This window comes from Phyllostomus discolor, chromosome 4, assembly GCF_004126475.2.
Source record: "Phyllostomus discolor isolate MPI-MPIP mPhyDis1 chromosome 4, mPhyDis1.pri.v3, whole genome shotgun sequence".
Lineage (NCBI taxonomy): Eukaryota > Metazoa > Chordata > Mammalia > Chiroptera > Phyllostomidae > Phyllostomus > Phyllostomus discolor.
This window is the reverse complement of record NC_040906.2, coordinates 63792902-63819881: the sequence shown is the minus strand read 5'-3', so window position 1 is coordinate 63819881 and position 26980 is coordinate 63792902. Positions and strand designations below refer to the sequence as shown.

Sequence of the window (26980 nt, the reverse complement as noted above, 5' to 3'; positions counted from 1 at the left end):
GGTCTGTTTAGTAGGGTGGTGTTCTAACAGAGACTTAAACCATGCAAATATCTGGGGGAAGAACACTCTAGGCAGAAGGACTACAGCAAATCCCATTAGATCGCATGTGTATGGCAAGTTCAGTGACAGCAAGCAGCAGAACAGTGAGGGCTGAAGGTGAGCGGATACTGGAAATGAAGTCAGAGAGGTGGTACAGTTCCATGTGACTAAGGGCACTTGTAGACCACGTGAGTGTTTAGAAATTTAAGTGTGAAAGAAGCTATTTTAGGCTAGAGAGCTGGCCAACCCAGTAGTCTGAATAAATGCTTAAATAAATGCAAAAGAAAAATGGTTACTCTTCAGGAAAAACCAAAGATTATCATCCTAAATGCCCTATAGAGAGATGGCTGTTGAAGACGAAAGTGTCTCTTCCAGGAAAGAAGAAAGTACAATTCAAGTGCCCACATAAGCCAACATTTAAATTTCCCAAACTCCCTCCAAATAATGCATGCAAATATAAATACAATTTTAAAGTAATAGAACATAATTTCATAGAAACCAAAATATGACACATTTCTTTTTATTTAAAATAGAACTCTATATGCTTCACAGAAACAAGTGCAAGGAGTGCTTAATTTATTATCTTTACCACTTTACAAAACAATACATTTTCAGAAAATGTATACATAAAAATATTACATTTAGGCAAATAACTACTTACATCTGGAAGCAGCTGAAAGTCAGGTTATATTAAAAAGCTTTAAAATAAATACTTCTATGACTTGCTGTTGGTAAAGTTAAACATTTTGGTATGAAGGCTATCACTGTGTTTTTACTAAATTTAAAACACTATTATTTCTAAATAAAATAAGTACATATACTTATAATAAGTTATATATACTTATAACATATATACTTATGTTATATATAACTTATAAGTTATATATATGTGTGTGTGTGTATATATATATATAATGTATAAAATACATATTTCCACAGACTAGAAATCAGTGAATCATCTGAATATTATTCACTTCTCTTTGGAAATTGGAATTCTATCCAGCTTCAACAATTAATTTCAACTATTAAAATTGCCATCTGCTTAATTTTTGATACCATTTATTGACCAATTCTCATTTTAAAACCTATTTCTTCACATTCCTTATATACATTCATTTGAGCTTGTCTTTTAAAAGGTAATATCTTTCACATTTTTAAGAATATCAGCCAGGTTACAGTAAGTCTTTACAACAGTGATTTTTTTCACAGTAGTTCAAGAGTTCAAAGCATGTTTTGCAGTGTCAAACTGCAATGGTTTTGACATTTGTAATATGCTCTTAGATAGGAGAAAAGTCACATCACCAAAAGTATAATTAGTATTAGTACTTTGAAAGTCAATCCAAAATTCCTTTTTTTTTTTTTTTTTGAGATCTGAATCTGATTTTTTGTTTTTAGGACATTTTAAAACTTGAAACTCAGATAAAGTTTGAATAATTTTCTCCAGTCTAGGATCAAAGACTAGAAGACCTTGATACTAGTTATTGTGGAAAGGAGCTAGAATTTAATATTTTGGCTCAGGTACCCTTACTTTATATAAAGAAGAAAAAAGGAGCTGGATTTCAAAAAAATATCTGCTTACTTGTATTTAGCCTACTGGAGGAAATGGAGACACAGTAAATATCACTCTATACTTGCATTAGAATTTTGGCATGCAATTGCCACTTTACAGGCAGTCAATGAATAAGTTTGCACATGAAATGAAAACTCAATGGAGATATCAAAATTAGGGTATCTGTTTGGTGCAGAATGTCTGAGTTGAAAATTTTAATCAATAGGATAAATTGTACAATTTCTTTTGCTCTCTTAGAAATGCTAGGATGAAAACATAATTTTTTAAAAAGTTCTCTATTGTATTTTCAGATGCCAAGAACCACTTTGAAATTTTAATTCTCATTTTCTGAAGATGTATAAGCAGGGCACTTTTTTGAAGATATGTAAGCACACAAGGTGATTTCCTGCAAAATATAAAAATATTTCTGAGTTGAGTAGCCAATTGCAACTTGGATTTCAGCCCCTGTCTGCCCCTCAGCTCACGGTGTTTGTGCAGACCACACCTGCCCAACAGGACCTGGTGATGCTTAGTACAGGCTAACTCCCTCATCATTCAGATTTGCAGTGGCTATTTTACCAGTCAGGTTCCTGTAGCCCAGGGTAAACATCTTTCAGTTAAAAGTATTATATTTGGAGAGAAAAGCATCACATAACATGATGGACCAATAAAAAGAAAATATAGTTATATCTGAAAATATTAAAATGTAAGATGAGATACTCTCCCAAATGTTGTATTAAATCTACAACTGATTAAAAAGTATCCTTACAGCCCTTCATAGTGGGATATTAAAATGGGGATTATTAACTAATTTCAATATAATATTATATTCAAACCATATGGTATAATGGCTTAATTTTAAAAGATGGCCAAAGCAAAACAAAGCAATAGTACACAACGTATCAGAGGTAACTTGTAATCACATTATGGGACATATATCTCATATTCTGTGTTCAAGTTGCCATCTCCTAAGTGGAATTTAGCATTAAGGAAAATGTAGACACATTCCTTATATGTTAGCTCAAAGCTAGAATACAACTAGACTGATATCTTTTTAAAATTTAAAAGAAGCCCTGGCTGGTATAGCTCAGTGGATTGAGCACGGGCTGCGAACCAAAGTGTCTCAGGTTCGATTCCCAGTCAGGGTACATGCCTGGGTTGCAGGCCATGCCCCCCAGCAACTGCACATTGATGTTTCTCTCTCTCTATATATATATCTCCCTCCCTTCTCTCTCTAAAAATAAATAAATAAAATCTTTAAAAAAAATAAAATAAAATTTAAAAGAAAGCTTTCTCTGCCTCTAACAAACACCCTCTTCATCATGCCAAGTGAAAAATTACTAGAGAAAACATGAGATGCAACCTCTCGTATGTAGGTATGGGAAATTAGAATCTTGTTAAGTTCAGTGTGCAGCAATCTGACAGGGGCTAGAATATGAGAAGAACAGGAATTATAGAGTGTTTAGAATCAAGGAAATTCAGCAAAGATTTTTTTAATGTACTAAAAAAAAATGAATGCCAAAGACACACTAATGAGAAACTAGGAGAGACATAAGATAATATAGTATAGACATGGTTCCAATTTCAACTACCAAATCATCTTTCAGTCCCATCCTAATGCATAAAGAGGAACAACAGTCTGAAAGAAAAGAGAGAGAAAAGTTATGAGGCATCTTTTGTTATTACTTGTACTAAGAAATTTCACGTTCTCACAATTTCTAAATTTTATTCAGCACTACCTGGCTATTTAAAACTCTTCCTTAGCCTATTTTAGTTTTTCTCACTGACCTCACCATGAGTGAGCAAATTACTTCAGCAGAAATAAAGACTAGGATTTAATCATCATCATTAAATGGCATATTATGTAGTATACATTAAGGTAGGTTTAGATGTATGTTAATAATTTTTAAACTAGTAAATGTCGGGCATGGTGGGGCACGTGGTGGTTGTTCTCACTGGGATCTCGCAACAGTTCTGCTAATAACTAGCAATCATTTAATCTCTGATCCTTGGTTTCTTCATCTATAAAATATGGAAACTGAATTATAAATTTTAAATATCCTTTACAAATTCCAAGGTCTGGTTTTCGTTTTTCTCTGTGACATATATGAAATAATTTAGACCACCAAGAGTTCTCCATCATTAGAAGGCTATGTACTAGGATGATTAAATGAATAGCTGTTATTTTTTAAAATTAGAGACTAAAGATAATTTTGAAAGGCTTAGGGAAAAGGAGGTGAGAAAAATAAAGAAACATTTAAAAAGCTAAAGGGAAAAAAGAAAGTCAAATATCTCAAAATTTGCATTGAAAGGTTTTTGAAAGACTGCCTGTTATAGAAATTCTTTAACCTTAACACTTTAATAATTTTTTAATTTTCCAGTTGACTTTTTTTTCTGTTTAGAAGAAGCCCTCACGAGCAAAAAGATTACTGCCTTCACTAAATAGTGCATAAAGGCCAGTTTAGGTATTAATTTATGGAGCGAGCCAATACAAGGCATTGTCAAACATAGAAGTAGTGTGTTTCACAAAAGAACTGATATTTAGAGTATCTTCAAAGACCATGACAACAGCATGTTAAGATGCTAATTCTCAAACATTTCCAAGTAACTTAAAATATTGTATTTGTAAATTTATTTAAAGGAATGATTATTGAAGACATCAACTGCCATCAACTCTACAGTAGTTACTTTCTTAATTTCATAATGGGAAATAAAATGTCCATAATTTAAATAAAGTTATTTAAGCAAAATACATTCCCACATTTATGTTAAGTAATTAATCAAAAACTATTTCCTGCAAAGCAATTTTACATTGAGCTTTGTATAATGGCAAACGTGGGCTCCCTGCTTTCCGGTGATTGGCTAGCAGGTGCCCTGGTCCTTTTGCGTAAACTCTAAAATAGCCCTGAGTTCTCTCTGCCCCATAAGTCACATGGTGGCAAAATTCCAGCATAGCAGTAGTTTTGTTTCATTTTTTTAATGATTCTACTAACATAAAAATTAAATTACTATAAAATTTCTAACCTAATGAATCTATTGTAGATCTTTATTTTAAAATAAAGCTTATTTTTAAGTCTTCAGACACTGCAATTAGGAAATTATTTTCATACAATCACAGAATTTAAAATGCAAAGTTAATTGAAAGTGTAAAGACAAAAAGCAAGTGCTACACCTAAATTAGTGCATGACACAGTCATATTTCACTTAATTTTCAAGTCAGAACATAAATTAACAATTCTAGATGTGACATGCCAAATATTTCAGACACAGGAGAAAGCACACAACAAAATCTGTACCAATTACACGTATAGATTATAAGGCAACAAGTTCATGCTGAAATATTGACAACAAATAATGTTTCCCTTATTTTAAGGAAGTGATTGATGCTGCATATATATTCCATCACCACTTTATACAGTACTGAAATTTCATAAACAGAATTTTCCCAAGCTTCATATTATACCCAAAGTCAAAATATTTGAAAGCAACAAAGAACACTTTCACTCTAAGAACAATATTTTTGTTTTAAAACAATTCAAAAGAAATAAATATCACACAAAAGGACTCCATCAAAAACAAATAATATAAAGTTTTACAACATAGATATATGTACAGTCAGTTTGCCTTAACACTCTAAACTTCACCCTATTTTTGTGAGCATTTTCTGCTTATAATGTTGAGAGTTAAGAAAAAATTAGAACTTAACTTTTTCTAATCATTTATGTGAATCTACACCCTTTCTTTAAAAAATCACACTTGATAATTGAAACATAAGGCTATTCAGTTAGGAATTATAACTAGCCAACACAAAAACAAGAAAAATATCTCAAAAATGTACAGATTTCTCTAGAGTGAAAGTTGAGCCAATAAAAATATGAAATTATATTTGGACACACTCAAGTAAATTATAAACATAATTTATACGAAATATAAAGGAAATTACAAGGAAAATGGAGATTTTAAAACATCCTCACCCAACATGTAAATAAAAGAGGAAATATTATTCTTGTTTATTTGAAACTATAATACAACCATAATAAATAAATAATTTCATTCTCATATATGCAGAAACAATCTATGAGAAATAAATTTAATAAGCAAGCTCATTCTCTTTATATAACTTTTTTAAAAAAGCATTCACATATGCAATTTTAAAAACTGATTACATGATTTAGATTTTCTAGAATAGCCAAATAAAGGTACTTTCTAAATGTGTTACAGTTTAAAAATAACTTGTCATATAGAACTCAAAACATCCTACTTTGTATTATAATTATTAGTCAATTTACTTTCTTTCCCCCCACACACCTGCATCGCTGTTCTCATTCCCAAATTAGACTTTAAAATCCCTGAAGGCAGAGCCTACCCATCTTTTAACTTCCCTGTTGGGCCCCATATGTGGCAAATAAGATATGGGATGCCCCACATTAATTAAAGAATGAATAATTGCATGAATGAGAATGAAAGTATGTAAAAACCACAGCTATCAGATTTTTACCTTTGATATCTCATCCAAGTCAAATGAAGATAGGAGTTCAGTACGTATTTCCACAGAGGGAGAAATTATAAGCGCTATTGGTCTATGTGATAATATACAGGTGTATCCCTCAGAACCCTGTTACCCAAGTTGTGCTTTGCAGAACACTAAAATGTGGGTTAGCAAAAGGTTTCCTCTCCTTTTAATAAAAGGGTTCCATGGTCAAATAATTTGGCAAATTGAGTCTAAAGAAATACAAGTAACATTTCTTTACTCCTCAAAGCACATGACACACTACAATGCGTTATCACCTTTTCAGAACCTATCGAAAAGTCCTTTTGGTCTTTGATCATCTCAGTAGGAGTGTGTTCTATGGAAAGGAGTTTAGAAAACAGTATTTTAGAATAATAAAAGATACCATGTTAAACTCCTTCACCAAAGCACAATTATAGTTTTGTAGGAAATATTTAATGTTCCATGTATTATTCAGAATTCATCACTTCTGTCTCCACAGGAAGTACAATAAACACTATATTATCATGAGCTTTGTGCAAGCACTCACTCATTTTGAAAGGGTGGAAAAATATCTATTTACAGTTATTGATGCTTTCTGTAGAACTTGGTTGTTTTACTTCATTTAAGATTTTTAAAATTTTTTTCTCAAGATATCTCCTAGGTTCCTCTTCCTTTTCTGTCCTTTTCCTTCTGCGTGTGTATATACAAAAGTAACAGGCATCTGAAAGACATCTTCTGGCAATGTATCTTTAAGCTTGATTGATTTCTGGAATTTTTTAGAAAACATTATTACTTATCTAACAAATAGGGTGACTATGAAATTTCTATGAAGAAAACACCAATGGATATTGTCTTAAGAATTCATACAGGTCCTTTATGATTCTGAAAAATAACTCAATTTGTCTTCTGTTTTACTAAACTACACATATCATCATGAACAACGTTGTTTTGGCACAGAGAGAAAAGTACTGTTGGAATTAAAAGGACAGGCGGAAGCCAGCTAACTCTACAGTGTGGGCTGTCACAAGATTTAGACCTACAGCCAGCTCTACCACTAGCACTGTGACTTTGACACATTACTCCAGGTCTCAGAATGTCAGGTATCTCATTTAATGAGAGGGTATAGCAACTTTAGTGGCTCTCAAACTGTTTGCTTCAGGGGCTACTGTGTGATGGATTATAAAGAGTAAGGGAAGGTAGGGGTGGGGGACCTGAGGGAGTGCCACCCTGACCTCACTTCCATCTTCCAACTAAGGAGCTCCACTTTTCCATGTTTTATATACTAAAACATAGGACAATATTTAATTTTTTTAAAGATCCTGCTTAATTTTTAAAAAATAGAGGATACCATAGATTGTATGATGGAAAGTTTTGGTTAGACACAAAATACTCTAGTTCACATCTTTAATGAATATGTTTTCATCTCACTTTTCTCAACACATTTCTCCATTCATTCATATGCTCTTGATTCAAGTAAAATAAAGCCTAAATGACATTTATTATTTTTATAGCTTATTTTACACTTTACAATAGCTTTCTTATTAAATAGATGAGTTGATGTGGTGCTTTTAAAAAAATATATTACAGACAACATGAAAATTGGCTAGAGCCAACTCCTGATTGATCTTAGAGTTATTTTTTCATGCTGCCTTTGAGCACTTAAATACTGAACTGCATTATCTTTGAGGTAGACAACAACAACAAAAGAGGAGCAAAAACATTCACATAAAGAGGGAAAATGAGAAAGAAAGCTGTAAGAGATTTTCTTTTAACATGGTTATCATCATTAGGCTTTGCAGTCTTCTTTGACACAAAGTTGAGAAATAGTCTTCTTTATACGAAGGGCTGTTAGGCGGGCTGCCCCATTGGCATACCAACACTCTCTCATTATTCTCCCCATGACTCGGAGTGCCTTTAAGAGAGAAAAACACCCAAGACTTTATTCACACAGAACAGACTATGAGAGAAGCAAAACCACACACCCAGGAATTGATGCTAAGCTCTGATGAACAAGCAGTAAATTTAAAACAATATGAGGAGGTTAGGATATTTACACAATGGAATACTACTCAGCCATAAAAAAGAATAAAATTTTACCCTTTTTGACAGAATGGATGGACCCTCCAGTTCCTTCCTTCTCTTGACCTAAATACCTAAAAACTATGTGTTGAAATAGCAACCCAAGACCAAAGTCACCTGGATTACTGAATCACACAGGAAACACAGATGCTGTTGAAAGTTGCCTAACCTGTAGGGGACTTTGAATAGCAAGAAATGAAGTCTTGTTGTGTAAAGTCACTGGGATGTCAGGGTTTGTAAATGCCCCATAACTTTCATGAGAATATGTATTATTCCTTTTAACCATATTTTGTATTTTATATTTTAACCATATCTATATGATTAAAGGGAATAAAATCAAAGACATACCTAAATATATGAAATGAACTGGATACCTGTATTAAAGGAGAAAAACTATATGGTCTCTGACAATCCTCCCTGATATTTACCTCAAAATTGTAATAGAAAAAATATGCATAAGAACTTAGCCTTACTTCACAGCTTTGCCACTGGTTTGGGATACTTGGTCGAAACTTCTGGTCACAAACAACCTTCCTCATTTCCTCTATTGAGGGATCTGAAGGCACCATGTCATAATAAGGCAACTGGTACTCCTCAACAATTCCTGTAAGAAATTTGCACAATAAATCTACCAATGTGAATAATACACAAAAATGCTTATTTTAAAATAATACCAATTAAGTCTTTTAGGCATGAGGGTCACCATGGGAAACCAGAAAGTCAGGGTTATTAAAATTATGTTATCACTATGAAACTAAATATGTAAGTTTAAAGCACGCAGTTGAACAGTTATTATGTAAGTTTATAAAATTTTATATTGTAAAATTTATGTAATTTTATACATAATCTATACAAAAATTATATGTAATTATTTTATACAATAAATATGTTATATAATTATCTGCTATATATAATATACAATTTATATGCAAATATATTAAATATATAATTTAATAATTATATAAAACATAGTTTATATTATGAAAATTATGTAAATTTTTATTTACATAACATTCTATTATGTAATTCAAATGTAACACCTAATTGTGAAATTTATAGCATGGCCTCATTGCTTTATGAATAAAGTATATTTCTCCATTAAATAACTTTTCCAAAATAAAATAGCTTTCTCTTTTTGAAAATTGTTGGGCAATCTTTTAAAAACTAAATCTCTTACATTTGGATTTTAGAACTTCTATACCTGAGACTGTTTCCAAGAAGCAACCAAAGTATATGAAGATGGATGGTTCATCATGAAGGTTAATATTTAAAGAGTCTCAAATACATAGACAAAGACTAAACCTGAATTACCAGAATAGTACTTGAATTCAAGAATTTCCTTATAAAATCATTTGCATTAACTACAGTCTTTTTCACTGAAAATATTTAAGATATGGCATAATATTAGACAATGAACTTCAAATCATGTTAATTACATTACTATTCTGACAGTTGAAGGAAACTTAAGGACAAAAACCAAAAAGCAAATCTAGACAAATATCAATAAAATTTTAAAAAATAATGACAAACCTGTTTGAATCTTGCTATTTGCCAAGCATGTCCTAAGCCCTTTAAATGTTTTGACTAATCATTCCCCAAAACCACTGACTAAAGAAGGTACCATAATATCCTCATTTTATAGGGCAAGGAAACTGAGGCACAAAGAGAGGCATGACTTTGCTGATGGTCCCATAGCTAGTAAGTGGCTGATCCGGACCTGAATCCCAGGCTCAGGGACATCAGTGTCCATGTTCCACATCACTGTATTTGGATTGCTGCTACAGACAGTTTCATCTTCCGGAATGCTTTATTATCTCAACAATAAACAATGGGGGAAAGTTTGTTTTCTCATTCAAATGCAATTTTAACTTGTAAGTTTTCCAATTTTTTAAAATGAGATCAATGTGAGGCAAAATGAGATCAATATAAAATGCAAAAAGTGACAGTATTTTAATAATGACAGTTCTTTCATTGAATGTTTGACTAGGGGCATGCTCTGTACTAAAAGCTTCACATAAATTAATTGAAGTAATCCATTAAATCCTCAAAAGCCAGTACAGTCAGTTTTATTATTTCTTCATTTTACAAATGAGCAAAATGAGACTGAGTAACTTGCCTAAAGTCAGATGTTCAGGAAGGTGCTAAACCATGTCTGTCTCAAGCCCTAAGTCTGTCTCACTTGAAAGAGAAAATTCTACCAGGGATGTCCAACCTTTTGGCATCTCTGGGCCACATTGGAAGAAGAGCTGTCCTGGGCCACACATTAAATACACAAATACTGATGAAAACTGAAGAGCAAAAAAAATGGTTTTAAGTAAATTTACAATTTTGTGTTGGGTCACATTCATAGCCATCCTGGGCCACATGTGCCCACAGGCCGGAGGTTGGACACCCCTGCTCTACATCATTTAATCCCAGTATTTACTTTTCTCCACTGATGCAACAGTTCCAACAGACTGCATTTGTAGGGCTTCATTCTCTCAAATTCTTCCTCTCATTATTCATCTCTAACCTGCTGAGAACAATAGTCAGGAACTTCATCTTTGCTCACCTCCGACCTCTACTTTATCCCCCACACATTCCTCATCACAGGAAAGAAAAGAAAAGCCCGAGAATCAGAAGACTTCTGTTCAAGTCCTGTGGCCTTGACAAGCCATTGAACTTCTTTGGATTTCATTTCTGGCATAAAATAGGAATGCAGCTAACTGAGTGCAAACTCAAATAAAAGTTTTAAGTGCTTTGCAAAGTGTCATTATGGAAATCAGAGTATCAGGAGAACTGTCAACCCCCACCGAAGTGGTAATCATAATATAAAATCTCCATTATATGCAGGACCCTCCATTTTTACCACTTAAAAGTTATACCAAAAGGTATTCTCTTAAATATTAAAAAACAATTCAAAATAGTGCTTAGGAAAAAAAATCACATGATATGTTGTATTCAGAATATCAAAGAAAGCAGACACACAGAATATGTGCAAATTCTTACCTCCAACTGAGCACCTTCGGGCTATTTCCCAGTAAACTAGACCAACAGAATAGATGTCAGCTCGTTTGAAGGACTCAAAGATATTCACATTCATTGTATCATCAAGCATTTCAGGGGCCATATACCTTCAAAAACATGCACTATTCAGATTCTGTGTATGAATTTATGGCAATCCAGTAAAACACAATCTTAATAAATCCTGATATAAAATATAAGTTGAGATAGCTTACATTAAATTTCACACATGGATCTGAACTATAATAATAGAATAAAATTAAATAACACAGTTATTGAATCAACCATAATTTTAAAAATATTTTAACTAGAACTAGAGGTCATCCCCTCATATTAGAGCATAAGTGCCAGGAGCCAAATACTTGGAAAGTACAAGCTGGAGGGGATTCAGTAAGCAAAACACTCAGCAGGAGAAATGAAACTCAATTTCCACCAGTAGCTCGTTGCCAAGGAAAGCTCCTTGAGGGCAATGAGTATGTTTTATTCACATGGGCCCAGAGCTCCAAGCCAGGGCTCAGCAGCATTCCACAAATACCTGCCCTGAAGGAGCAATTTTATCACATATTGGCTTCAAGCAATATATACATCTCATATATTCGTTCCCACAAGATTACACTTTTGTTTTAACAGGACCAAATCAAAGTAATCTATAGTTCATTGGACCTGACTGAGCCTAGCTGTCCCAGGAAGATTTTGAGAATTTTTCAGAATATTCCAGTGAGGATGCAGCACACTCCCAAACTGTTTTTACAAGTTTTAGATCCCCTAAGGGAATCCAGCATTCAAGGCTTCCCTGAGGCTCCCTAATGTGGGGACAGTCAGATAAAGCAAGTCAAAGCTTGCTTTTTATAAGGAAAAGAAAAGAGTTCCCTTTGGGCTGCCCAGTCCAAATGAACTGTCCTGAAGTGTTTCTGGGGTCTTATTAAAGTCTCCAAGGAAGCAAGTGAAGGGACTCAGAGGGACTGGCCTGGATTCTCAGTTCTGGCTTGGAGGCCAACTATGCCAGCTTAGAAATTCTCAACCCTCAAGGGCCTTTAACAACTCCAGGAAATGTTTTGGTTGTTTCTCATTTCAAGGTCAAGAAACCTGGAATTATGCCAAAGTGGCACAGAGCCTGAAATACAAATAAAAGGAAATGGAAGCATGTTGGCCCTACAGCCACAGGCTGGCCATAACCAGAAAACACCAGACATCCCACTACGAATGGGCCTGTCCTGACGTGTGTGGTATACTCGGTTTATTCCCAACTTTCTGAGAGTTGGTTCCCTGAAAGTGGGAACTGTGTTCAAACTCTTTTTGTCCTAGTACACATCAATTTGGGAGACTTAAGGATAAATACAACTATAGGTGAATACATAAGTTGTCACATAATATTTTCAAATATTCAGAGAACACAATAGAGCATATATATATATATATATATATATCAATATAGTGGACTAGACAGATGAGGGACTAGTAATAATATTTATTATTATGTATGTATATTCTGTATATATGCATGTACATTATGTTCTCTGAATATATATACATGTATATGTATATAATTAATAGTCTCTCACATCTCTAGTCCGCTATATTGATTCTGTATCTGTTGTTTAGAGCCTGAGCACCTAGAACTAACCCTGAGTTTTAGGTCATTTATTAGGTATAAAGGCTGTGGAGGACATACACTGCTGACATGTTTTTCCTCCTCTCTGTAGGAAAACATATTCTCAGAATGTGGCACACTAAAAACAACACACCACCATCTTATTCACCAATCCTCACCATTGGCCAAATTCTACTTTCTATATGGCCAAAGTGTCAACTTTCCTCGCTCTGTAACCATTGTGCCACTAATTTCCCAGTGTCCCAGAGAAGACTTTTTGTCTTCTTGGGACAGGTGATTTCCCATTTGGACCTGCTGCCCCCCTCCCTACACACACCCCAGGCACTCATGTTCACAGGGCAGTCATAAGTCTTACTGTGCTACCACAGTGAGTTACCCCACCTTTTGGTTCCCACTTTAGGATTCTGAGGTATGTCAATAGTGTTCAGTACTGAATCATGCTTCACAGCCAATCCTAAGTCTGCTATGGCACAAGTTTCACATTTTTTCACTAAGATATTCTTTGATTTTATATCTCGATGAGCAATGGCAGGTTTACCTGTGAAGTATAAGAAAAGCATATTCACTTTCTTTGTTACTGAAGATGAAATCTCTCCAAAAGGATTTTGAAGACTTCACTCAAATATTACCTAAAAGAGGTCTTCTCTGACCACCTATCTGTTATCCCAGTCATTATCCATGACAGTATCCCATTTTGCCTTCTTTATAGCTCTTATCACTATCGAAATTATCTTGTTTTTTCATATGCATGTTTAATTATGTGTCTCTTTCAGCTAAACTATAAACTATATAGGAGCAGAGACCATGTCTTAGTCATCACCATGTCCTCAATGCCTAGATCACGAGGTAACATTTAGCAGCCACTCACATGTGTTTGCTGAATGAACAGGGAAGGAATTAGTGTTACTCTGTCCACATAAAGACAGAAAATATTCTCTTACAGAACAAGTTTCAAACTCCTACAGCCTAGATCAGCTGTTGTCAGATGTGACCCTAAAATCCCAGGGGGTCCTTGAGACTGGTTTCCAACTATGTATCCATGTGAAGTCAGCTTTTCTTCACACACTTCAACCAAAACAACATATGAGAATAGACCAAATGAAGAACAGCTATGAAATACTAGATGTTAAAAAGATTTGCAAAAAAAATTCAAGGCAAAACCATAATTTTTACTAGACTGGTTTTTGTCTTACAAAGAAGTTATGTAAATTTTTAAAAATTGTTAATGTTACTATTTAATTAGTTAAATAATTATTGTTGCTTTAAGTAAATTGGCATTTTTTAAATTCTTGGTTTTAGTTCTCATACAGTAAATATTAACAGACATAATTCACATACACAAAATCTTTTGGGAGCTTTCAATAACTTTTAAGATTAAAAGTATCATGAATCCAAATTTGAGAACCACTACCCTGACTAGGCTAATGACTTTCTAGAGCCAATTCCCTATTAACTTAATAAACAAAAAAGACAACAAGTATCACTTGGCCTTCAAGTACATAATATGTAAATATTTTTTGCAAGATCATATTATCCTTTCCAATTATTTTGATTATCAAATGTAAACATTTAAACTATTTGTATTTTCTGAATATAAAGCACTTGTCACCAAAGCAAGATCTCCCAGGTATACATACTAAATGGCAAAGATGAAGCCACCAGAAATAAAAGTATTATTATGGCTGATACACAAAATGACATGGATGCAGAAGAGTCAGTGCTATGATGACTGTCTTCAGCTTTATAAAGCACCTTCAGTGTTTCTTTACATTTGATCATTATAATGAAGTAAAATGCAACTAAACACTAAAATACAACTTAGCATTTCTATCTTTATATTGAAGGGGAAGAAAATAGAAAAAAATGCATACCTTGCGTACCAACAATCTCCATGTGAAGGTGTGCCAGACCACTAGCTATTGAAAGTGCCAGTTTGATCATCCCAGCCACTGTCACTATGTTTCTGTTCAAATAGTCATATAAGGAGCCCTGTTCATGATATTCCAAGACAAGCCAGAGTTGAGTCCAAGTTCCATTATCTAACAGGGAAAGACATTTGTTGCTATAAATGTATGTTGAGAAAGAAGCCAAAGGCTTTTAACAAATGTTGGTGTTTAAAGTAAATATGTATTGTTAATAAAGCAAAGTTAATTCCTTTGGGGAAAATGCTTACATTTCAAGTCAGTAAAGTAAAAATTCTCAATGAGTTTCTGAAGATGTTGATATATTACAACCAGTCATATGTACCCACCATAGCCATAGGAAGCAGCAGGGCAGAGATTGTAACTGAGCAACTCTTTCATATTCCCTCTATATCAATACTTTGCTGGTAATGGCAACCACATTATAGGAGAAACTACAGAGAGATGCATTAAGGATTAGTGTTGTGCTATAAACTACTCTTGAGATTTTAAAAAAGATTGTACCAATAAAAAACAGTAATACAACAAATTTATACAATGTATTCTTACTGTTCTAGGAGCTCTAACATTCTAAGAATGTTCATGTTATTTACCTTTTCAAATATGAAACTGATGATTTTCCCCAAAAGCTTCTATTAAGAGCCAAATACAATAACTAGACATTTTTAAATAACTTACCCCATTTAACCAAAAGCTAATTGAGCTTATAAAAAAATTTTAGCAGAAGAGAAATGAGCCTAAAATTTCTCTAGCTCCTAGAGTCCCTCCAGTTAGCTTTAGTTTTCAGGATAAAGTGCCTACAATAGACCTGGGCAGTCCTGACCAATTCTGATCTTCAAAGAAATGAAACTGTAATGAATATTTGCTAAGGAATTTTTCTATGCAGTGTTTTATGTACAAGAGCTCCTCATTATCCAAACCTTTAATTTCCAAATCCAGTGGTGATAAAATTTCCTAGTAATGAAAAAATCAACACAACATGGTAAAGTTCACTAATAAACTGACCTCATATAAAACTAACCCTTACTCACACCTCTCTCCCAGCCTAACACCAGCGGCTATCTTTGCCTTCACACATCAATGTCTTTGTCAGACAGTTGACTAAAAAGTGAAACTGTAAGTGTTACAAAAGATACAAAAATGCGTGATGACGAAAGTGATATAGACATTTGGAATTAGGCACACCACCACTGACAAGTAAGCCATAGACAGAGGTAGACCAGTAACTGAAGAAGAGAAAATCAAGAATGATCTTTCTTGTGCATGTTATTTTATAATCCAATAAACATCATGATTAAATTATTCTATCAAGATGACCCATATAGCTACAGGTATTACTGCCTTTACCACATTGCTAATTAATCTAACCCAGGGGTATCAAACTCATTTTCACCAGGGGCCACATCAGCCTCGCAGTTGCCTTCAAAGGGCCTAATGTAATGTCAACTCCTTAACTGTTAAGGAGTAGTTACATTTATACAGTTCTAAAATTATTTTGGCCCTTTGAAGGCAACCACGAGGCTGATGTGGCCCCCAGTGAAAATGAGTTTGACACCCTTGAAACCAGTAGGTAGTTTAGTAAACATTAGGAAGGAAAAGAAGTTCTTAACAGTTTAATAAGAAATGTTTCAACAAGCTGTTTATATTTTGAAAGAGTTTGAAAAGAATCTTTTTTTTAAACTCATCTTGGCTTTACTCAGTTTCTCTCTAGCAAATCAGATAAGACAAATTATCAACAAATGAAATCATGGCCAAAATGTACAATAACTAGGCTTCTCTTTTGTCATGTAATTAATAATGAATATTTTCATGATCCAGATTATATTATATAAAAATATCATAGATTTTTAATTTTCATGGGTATTGGAGAATACCAGATATCCAGAGATAGTTTGTTTTTTAGATAAAGATTACAAGCTCTACCTCCCAAAGTTCTTCATGCATTACTGATTTGAATTTTAAAAAAAGCTTGACTGGAGATTTGCTCACCTTTGTTCCCTGTTTCCCTATAAAGACACTATCACACAGTTAAATGAGTAAAGGCCATGCAAAAAGAAATAAGAGCATGAGTAATCCACAAAGTTTATATCTAGTCCCTGATTATTCAGGTATTTTATGAATATTATTTAAATACCAGGAAGTTGACTCTCTGTCTTGTTCTACAAAACTCAAAAAGTAAAACTGTTTGGAGCTGTTAATATTAAATCTGAAGATATAAATCACACTCAGAGTACATTAATAGAAAATTTCACTAAAATTGTCTGGTTTGCTACCATTCCCATAATGTTCACAGAAAGCTTGAGACCTGGAGTTTAAGCCTGTTGTACAGATGAACTAGTACAGTCCTAGCAAGGTGAATATTCAGCTAGCATTCACTGATATATTTGTATCAATTATCAAACTACTAAAATATCCTGGCTGGCGTAGCTCAGTGGATTGAGCTCGGCTGCGAACCAAAGTGTCGCAGGTTCGACTCCCAGTCAGGGCACTTGCCTGGGTTGTGGGCTGTGACCCCCTGCAACCACACATTGATGTTTCTCTCTCTCTCTATCTCCCTCCCTTCCCTCTCTAAAAGTAAATAAATAAAATTTAAAAAAAACTACTAAAATATTTTGGTATTGATTAGTTATGAGCTGCTATTGAAAACTCCTAGTGATTCAGAGTTCTTAGGGTATAATCCTAGCAGTGGAATTGCCAGGTCAAAAGGCAGTTTCATCCTTAGTTTTTTGAGGAAATTCCATGGTGTTTTCCACAGTGGCTGCACTAGTCTGCATTCCCACTAACAATGCACCAGAGTTCCCTTACTCCACAGCCTCGCCAGCACTTGTTTGTTGCTTTGGTTATGATGGCCACTCTGACCACTGTGAAGTGGCATCACCCTGTGGTTTTAATTTGCATCTCTCTGATGGCTAGTGATGCTGAGCATCTGCATATGTTTCTGGGTCCTCTGTATGTCCTCCTTTGAGAAGTGTCTGTACAAGTCTTTTGCCCATTTTTTAATTGTGTTGTTTGTCTTCCTGAAGTGGAGTCATGTGAGTTCTTTATATATTTTGGAGATCAGCTCCTTGTCTGAGGTATCATTGGCAAAAAAAAGGACACATGGACAAAACCAAAGAGGGGGGTAGGATCAAGGGTAGGAAGTGGGGATGGCTGGGGTGGGGGAATGGTGGAGGGGGGGAAATAGAGACAACTGTACTTGAACAACAGTAAAAGCAATGTGAAAAAAAAGAGAGACAATTCCCAGTGTCATTCCTTTGATCTGGACACCAAAAGCAACCCTCATGACCCAACACACACCACCCCCCTCCCAAGATGCCTCCAGATCTTTTCATGACCAATCAGCTAAGGGGATGAAGCCCAGTATGGCAGGATTCTCCCAGGACTCTGTTTCAGCTGAAGCTTCTGATCTGATTGGGTGGTCCACCAGTCATCGGGTATGTCAAATATCAGCCTGGCTACAGTGTCCTCAGTATCTCATATCACAGGTTTGCTCTGCTTAATTGTATGGTTATGCACATTTATCTGTTGAGAAGAGGGAAGGAGTTCTCTTCCCTCAATAAAGAAATTAGACTTTTATGTAGACATTACTAAAACAAAAAGATGATTTATTCTCATCTGATAACAGATATAACATTTTATTTGTTGAAACCAATGAGATTGAAAATACCTTTGTTGTCAGCAGCAATGAAGCCAAGAATGTTTTCATGTCTCAGCATAACCGTCTGATAAATTTCTGCCTCGCGAAACCAAGATCTTTCATCTCTGGAGGAGAATATTTTCACAGCCACATCTTCCCCACACCATCTTCCATGCCAGACCTCACCAAATCTACCTTTTCCTACTATTTCCTGAAGCACAATCGTCCTGGCAATTGTTCTTTGAACCAACAGAGGTAAACCTAACCAAAGAAAAGATGGAATTGATGATTAAGAACAAGAAGTGCCAGAAAACAACTGTCAGGATGACCACTCCTTTCACATAAAAAAGCAAAATTTTAAACATTTCAATAATTTTACTGATTTTGAAGAAATAAGAACCCTTATACCAAACTTTAAATGTCAAAGCATGCTGGAGAAAACATTCCAAATTCTTAATATGAACTTCTCTTCTCATGTCACAAATAAAAGTTTCTTGAACATAACCAGCTGCTACAGATATCTGATTTTAAGAATTACCACAGATCTCCCTGATTTGTGCACTAAAGCCAGTCAGGTGACTAAGTATACAAAAGTATTAAAAAATGCTGTTAGCCTTTAAAATAAAATGTATGGTTCCTAATACAACTGGAAATTCAGATGAATTCTTTGAGCTTTTTTTGCAAACACCAAATTAAAATTAGACAGTGAAGAATCAAATTCAACAAGCAAGTGAGATAACCATGTTATACTAAACGCAAGGTACCATCATAGCAAATATCAAATGGATACTTTCTGTGGAATAAAAAGCTTCAAAGAGTGCATGTAAAATATTAGATTCTTTGAATCAATAACTCTATCTCTATAATTCTAACCTAAAGATTTGATACAAATGCAAACCAAATTATGTCAAAATGTTTAACATATTATTATTTATAGAAAAGATAAGGAGAAGTATCTGACAAAAGAAAATTGGTAAATATAGTGCAGAGATTAAGAGCACAAATAAGAAGATCCCAGATTCAAATTTCAGCTTGTCATTGGTAGCTAACCACAGGCAAGTTTTTAAACTTCTCTGAGGTTTAGCCTCCTTGTCTGAAAAACAGGAGATAATAACATTACCTATCTCACAGGGACACTATGAGAACTAACAAGCATGTTAAGTACATAGCATAGTATCTAGCATATTACATACTCAGTAATGATTAGTCCTTAATATTAAGTTGTAGGTCAAATAATGTAAGGCCAGTAATAATGGTGCTTCTTATGAAGAAGCATTTCTCAATGACATGGGAAAATACTTTTGCTATGTTAAATAAAAATAGTACAATAAATTGTACCCACATAAATAACTGTACCCAGCTATTAAACACATGCACAGGAAAAAGACTGAGAGGGAAATACACTGAATGCTATTTCTACATAGTGGAACTGAGGTGAATTGTGATAAGCTTCTTTCTAATTTTTTAATTTCTACAGTGGGTATTTATGACTCATAATTAGAGGAAAATAGTTAAAGAGGTCCCAGTATAATGTATTCTGGAAAGTCATATTTAGTTGTTGCCATTGCCCTCCATAGCTGGGAAACCCTCAGAGCAATAACTGTGTGAGCTCCTGCGGGACTCGCCCCTGCTCCTGACATGAGCCATGGTGTGCTCACACATTCTCATCATCGTGAGAAGCATCCACCATGACTTAAAGAAGCACAGACCACAAGTTTGCCATCATGGGTCTCAACAATTAGTCACAAAGCCCTACAGCCAGAAAGTGCCTCTGAGAGCATCTGGTTCAAATTTATCATTTTAGGGAGGAGAAAATTGGGGGCTTGCAGTCATCATGGACTGGCCCAGGAATAAACTTCTAGTGGGAGGCACACTCACAACTAAAACATTGTTTTTAGTCCAAAATTTTGCTCCCTCACCATTTAATGGATATGATGCATTGCTCCCCTGTTGGGAAGATTTCTAGCAGCAACCTATATGCACTATTTTTGTAGGCTACAGTCAATCTTACCACTTGATCACATACAATAAAAGTTGTGCTAACAATTATTAGGCCAAATCACAACTCCAATCTGTCTCTTCCTTTCCTCAGCTTGTGCACACGCGTGTGCGCGCGCACACACACACACACACCACCGACAGCAACCACTACCAACAACAATGCAACAATATTTGGCTGGAGAACTAGAGAATCCAATGTTTGCAAACTGCAAATTGATCAAGCACATGATCAATGCCATGGACCAGGGACAAAGAAAGACATTACCTAAGGTACTCAGTATAGCAATTAAGGTGAGACCGTAAAACTCAATGAAAGTTGTCTCAGTATCTTTCAAAGTAACCACCAAAAATAATCAAATTCTTATGTTACACACTTAGAGATTTCATTTGAAGATTCATAAACCTTTTCCTCATTGGTTCATTTTACACTCTCACAGGGGCTGCAGGAGCTGATGCCTGTCTGATGGAAAGGCACCTTTCACAATGTCACCACCCATCAGAAGTGTTATATCATGAGAGAAAAGCAACAACTTACCCAGTCTCTTAGCAGCCACCTGAGACACAATCCACTCTCAAAGAAAGCCCAGGAAAACACCAGTCCATTTTCTTTTGCAAGCATTACATGTCTTTGAAATTTGTCCCTGACCAGGTCAAGGATGAGCTTCACAGTTTTTGTTTCTTGACATTCGACAGAGTTGCCTCTTGTTTAAGGTCACTGGCCAATTAAGAGGAGCAGAGGGAAGCCGAACTGCCCGATTCCCTCCCTAGGGACGAGCATTTGTGACAGAAGCCTCAGTGCAGATGGAGCCATCTCTGGTTATCAGAGGCAGTGTTGCCATCACTGAGTCTAAGACAAGGTCACTGCCAACCATATGCAACTGACTTAGGGAAAAAGTGCCTAAAACTCTTTCAGATGGCTCATTAAAAAAGTCATCCATGCGTGGGTACATTTACAGCTTTCTTTTTAGGAGAGATCTTAGAATAATTGAAAGAAGAGAGTCCAGCAGCCAGTAAATCCAGAGTTAGATTTAAAGATGAACAAAAACAGGAAAAAGTTAACATTATTTTTTTTATTTTATACCCTGGCTCATGATTACTTTCTTAAATTAAATATACAGTCTCCTGTTATAAAATCTCTATTACATGTACTTGAAAGGAAAATCCTTGGTCATACTAAACATATTCAAAGAGTTGCTCCAAAACATACATTTTATCCTAACATTTCAGATGAACTGAAATGTCTTGGTGGTAATTAAGTAGCTGGTTGTTTAATTACTTGAACTTCAGAAAGAAATTATTTCAGGTTTCAAGGAACTTGGCACAAGTCAGAGTTCTCTGTGCCCATATTTGGTGCCTGGAATGTTGCCAGTGCTCCAAAAATAGGGCATAGTGGGCTTCAAAATGTAATACTCAAGGAAGGAAAGGCTACTGAATCTGAACAAGTTTGACTTTTAAAGAAAGAATGCCATCTTTCTATTCAATAATTTAATTTTGACTTTAGTTTTATAAACTTTGCAGTTTGGGGACATTTTTCCAATACTCCTTCACTGAAGATACACCACCAAATAGATGTGGTGAGGGTATACATAGTGAGATTTGGGTTAGGGAGAGAGCATGTGACTTTGCCCCCAGAAGCAGCAAACTAGCTGGGCTCTCTGGGTGACATGATTAGGCCTCTTTTCTGGTCTCTGTGGTGCATCACGTTAAATATGAATGTGCACAGAGATGCTCATAATGCCCCTCTGTTGTCTGCCCCTGTCAACTGTGCCTGCCCGGATGCTCCTACAGACCATGGGGAGCTCCTTCATATCTGTTTGGGATAATCATCCTTAGTGATCCCTCCAAAGTAAGGGGGGATTCATGGGTGTCTGAAGTGGCTCACCTAGGCTCACCCTAATTCATGCTTCTGCAACATCACATGCTGACAGGATTTATGGAAGTATACCTGAGAGCAAGGAACCTGCCACCATTTTAGGGAGTTTGTTACTACAGGGGAAACTCTGATCCATCACCAGAAACCCCAAAAGCCCTCAGATGCTTTGTGCTACGAGAAAGGCTCATTTAGGCCACAACACAGCCTGGTTCTGGCATTGCTTCACCAGGGGTTCTGGAGCTCCATTAAAGAGGAAGAGAATTATCACACAATGTTAGCAGCAAAAGCCAGCCCAGGAATGCCAGGCTGTTCCCTTTCATCTTTCATTTCTACGCTTTAAGAACATATTCTTGACTTTGATTTCAGGCCAGCCCCTTGGTGACTCCGCCCACACATCCCAGGGGTGCCTACAGACTCCAAAGACCTTCATAACCACAAGCAAAGGTTCTTTGCATAACTGAGTTCTCTTCCCCAGAACTCAATTCCTTAAACATAGCAACTCCTTTGTGCCCATAAAACAGTATCAGAAGAGCAACAGTAATTATTACTAATCATAATGGAGGAGAGGAGAGGAGAGAGCAGAGAAACTCTTTCTTGCTTTAGAAATAAATTCCGAAGGAGTGTCAGAATGAGAATCTGAATACCTAAAGGCACAAAGCCAATTAAAATGACTTAATTCTTTAGGACTTGATGGTTTTTTCTCTTCAACAAATCCTACAGCAAACTTCTAGACTAGAACTCACCTTGTAGCACAAGCATTTTAAATGATGAAATTTGTAACATTGGAGCTCTTTTTGTTAAAAAAAAATTCTTTTTATTTATTTTGAAATAAGAACTTCCTTACTGGCAAATGAACTACAGGCACATACCAGATCCGGATCCAGAGGCGGTCACGTCATAAATCAGATCTTTCAGAGTTTTCCCAGCATTTACCAGATTGCATTCAGAAAGGGCCTCCTCCACATTCTGTCTCTTTTTCTTCCGGCGTGTGCACTGTCGGCCTTGGCATGCCCAAATGGTCAGCACTGCAGCTACAGACAGGAGGCAAACTGGCACAGTAATGACAACGGTCATCTCCATGGGTCCGAGTTTTGGGGCATTTGGTGATGCTGCAGTTAAAAAAAAAAAAGAACATGACTCTAAATAAACACATTAAAAACATTTCAGATATTGGTGATACAATCACCAAAATTTCACATCTACAATGTGCAGTAAATAGTGTTCACTTATGTCAGTTGGCAAAGACTCTCTGTGTGTGTCATAAGCAAAGATGGAGAAAGGGAGTCAAGGTTACGCTGCAGCTAGGAATGGTTATGCTGCAGCTAGGGAAGGGTTTGCCAGGTGCCAATGGAGACAGAAGTAGGATCACAGAAAGCACTCACACACAGAAGATCCTTTTTAACACCTCGAAGCATTTGACATATTTCTAGTATTTTCTCCCCATTTTCAGCAGTCCATCCTTAGAGCACATTTATTCATTCATGCCACAGATAATTACTGAGTTCTTACAATATGTGGCCACCATGCCACGTGTGGAAATACATTGGTAAGGGAGACCAAATCCTTGCTTGTGCGACACTTATATTCTCACACACCCAGCAAAAGGAGGTAAGTGCTATGGAGAAAAAAGGAAGCAGAAGAAAGAGACAGAGTGAGGGGGGTGCTACTTTAGATGATGTGGTCAAAAAGGTACTGGGGAGGTACGAGGGAGCAACAATGGCAGGTGTCTCAGGGAAGCATGCACTGACAGAGGGAGAGCAAGTGTGAGGTGCCCTGAGAAAGAGCCCTACTGGTGTGTTCAGGACAACCAAGGTCTAGAGTGCAGTAAACAAGGAGAAAAAGAGAAGGAAATGGGGTCAGGAAGTTAAAAACGAGAAAGATCATATGGGGTCTTGCAGGCTAAAAGGATGGTAAATTTTATTCTAAATGGAAGCTGTTTCAGGATTTTGAGCAGGCAAATGAAATATGATCCAACTCATACTTTCTGTGGCTGCTACGTGAAGACACTAGGGGCACAAGAGTAAACGCGAAGAGACAAATTAGAAACCTAATGAAATAATCCTGGCAGGAAATTATGGTCTTGGCTGACAACCCTATCTAAAATAGTCCTTCCTTCTCATTCCTCATTCATTCTCTATACCCTTTTCCTGTTTTATTTTAATTCCTGGATCTTATCACCACCTGGCACATTATATAGTCATTTATCTATTATCCGATTTTCTCCAAAGAACATATGCTTTGTGAGGGGAAGAGCTTAGCCTGCTTTGTTCCCAACTCTACCCCATGTTCACAGTGGTAGGTGGTCAATACAGAGATCCTGAATAGCAGAATCATCTAAAGTTTTACTAGTTTTATGCTTCATAAGTAAAGGTTATGATTTTTAGTTTTAGAAAAATAAATATGATAATTGAAACCAAATAACATAATGATATAATTAAACTTGTCTGTCTAATTTTGAAACACATACAGCCAATTTTTTTAAAGTTCATCCTACATTAAAGAAATCTTTTTAATTTAAAAAAAAAAAACAGTAATACATGAAAAATCTATGATGTCAGATATTTCCTGTGTTTTTCAAAAAAGTTAGTTTGACACTTGAGATAAGCACATAGTTCCTTTTTCACTTACTACAGACAGCCTCACCTAGGCATCAGTGTAATTTTATCCCCAGGTCCTAACATCAGGCCTGCTGATTCCTGTTGTCAGTAATCCCTGGGCTGTATTTGATAGAATATGGGCCCAGAATGCTGGGGTCCTGACCTAATTCTAGGTTCTCAAACATCAAGGAAAAGAAGAAAAATGCAGGCTCTGGAGAGAGGGAAGCAGGTTATATGTGGCGGTTGTGCCTTGGACAAACCAAACCCTCCCCTGCAGAGAATTAGAGAGCAAAGCCTAGCACCTGCACCTTAGAGTCTAGGCAAATGACACTGCCAATGGACCCTGTGAGCTAAGCTGTTCCTCAGACTTCCTTCTTTGTAATTGACAAGCATGCAGTTACATTAAATGTACTTACATTTTACTTACAGTTTCAACCAGAATATACGAATATAATTTGAAAACAAATATTATTTAATTCTAAAGGAAAAAATAATCAAATTCCTCAAAATTGTGTTCATGGAAGTTTCACTCTAGCCCTAAAAACAGTCAACTGTCTAAAACCAATGAGTAAAATATTTAAAGTGAACTTTGGAAATAAACATAATCTATGTTCTTCTACTTTGCCTAGTGAATGTTGACAAATCACCAACTTGCCTTCTCAGAATGCCTCACAGTCACTAGAAGTTGAGCAGGTACATATGAGGATAGTTTGGCCCTGAGTGTTCTTATAATAAGGTGTAAAAGAGTTCTCTAACTTGACATGGCTTAGAATCATTAACCATGGTACTTGCAGCTTCTGGAGTTTGCTTATAAAAGAGTTTTATAATCCATTTCACACTGATTCTTTAATTTTACATTTCAAGTTGTACATATATTTTTATGGGCTCACAAAGGTATTGTAAGAAAGCCACAGGATACACTTAATCACTTGCAATTCATATAAACATCTATTTAAACATTTTATTTTGACATATGTTATTAGAAACTATCAATATAAACATTGAGGTTAAAAAGCTGATTGATTCCTTCATTTTGGTAAAGCTCTCTTAAGCAAAGCTCAGATCATCACCATGGCAACCAATAAGGAGGCAAAAGGTCAGCAACCCTGAAAATAGAATAATCTCCATAAAAGTGCACTGCTCTAGTAAAAGCTATCCACTCTCAGGGATGTTTATCACAGATGGGTAATGTTTCTTCTTTTGTGAATAAATTTACTGATACAAGTTAGTAAGGAAAAAAAGATTACTCAGCTGGAAAAGGTCAGCAACACCATCCAGAAAGAGCTCCTTAAACACTGAGCAATTTTTAAAGCAAACATCTGTAAAACTATCTTCTAAACCAAATGTTGAATATAATCTCTATAGGAGACAAATGAAGAAAAACTGTTGTCTATACTCCATCAGTCATGGTAGAAAGAGACAATTGTGCAGTTAAGACATTTTAATAAGTTACCTCTGGTGAGCATATTAATTTTTCTAACAGGTTTTATATTTTTATCATAAGAGAATTCATTATTTGATCATTTTCAATTTTTGAGATTATCAGTGAAGATGCATTCTCCATGGGAGAATATGTTAATCCCAAAAGTGACGTCTGGGGAAGTGCTGCTTTGCTAATTCAAGTTACCTCACTCCCTATTAAATTAAATAGAAGAGGATGGGGAACAAAAGAGAGAAAGTACTAGTCCCCCTATGTAAGTTCCACATACACTAAACCAAGACAATGCAGGGGAATAACGTAGTAACAAATGAATACTCTTATTTGTGCAAAACAGAATGACACATTAAGCAATGAGAAATCTCCCAAATCTTCATGATGAACGTTTTATAAACTGCCATTTCAAAGCATCCTTAAATATGGGTACCACTGTTTCAAATATTTGCTTGATGGTAATAAAAAGACATTTCTAATTGGTTTCTTGTTTTACCAAATTGGTTCAAAGACTGGATCCAGATGGGCTGGTTTGTATTACATTGCACTGAGGACAGCTCCCTAGGGGAGTGCCAGAGAAGTGGGGCACAGTCAACATCCTTGCGGAATTTAAACTCTAGTCAGGAATACGTCACCCACCCAGGGGACAATCCCAGAGCAATTTTGCAAGTAAAAACATGGAGGAAACTTTATGTAAGATCAAGGGAGGTGAGAGAAAAGAAAAATCATCATGAAGAGTTCCAT

At 35.6% G+C, this 26980-nt stretch overlaps 1 protein-coding gene across 2 annotated transcripts in view; it reads right to left on the bottom strand.

Annotated features, from left to right (window-relative positions):
* Window positions 1-2860: 2860 nt before the first annotated feature.
* ACVR1C (activin A receptor type 1C) overlaps window positions 2861-26980 on the bottom strand; it is a 39160-nt gene continuing 15040 nt past the window's right edge. Inside the window, exons 2-8 of one of the 2 annotated variants that reach the window (XM_028509614.2) lie at window positions 23077-23316; window positions 18364-18594; window positions 14646-14813; window positions 13156-13312; window positions 11148-11272; window positions 8633-8763; window positions 2861-7992 (exon numbers count right to left, since the gene is read on the bottom strand). In XM_028509614.2, the coding sequence (XP_028365415.1) occupies window positions 7867-7992; window positions 8633-8763; window positions 11148-11272; window positions 13156-13312; window positions 14646-14813; window positions 18364-18594; window positions 23077-23316 (1178 nt within the window). In that variant the 3' untranslated portion in view covers window positions 2861-7866. The remainder of the gene's footprint in view (window positions 7993-8632; window positions 8764-11147; window positions 11273-13155; window positions 13313-14645; window positions 14814-18363; window positions 18595-23076; window positions 23317-26980) is intronic. The other variant, XM_036023454.1, reaches the window with a different exon arrangement.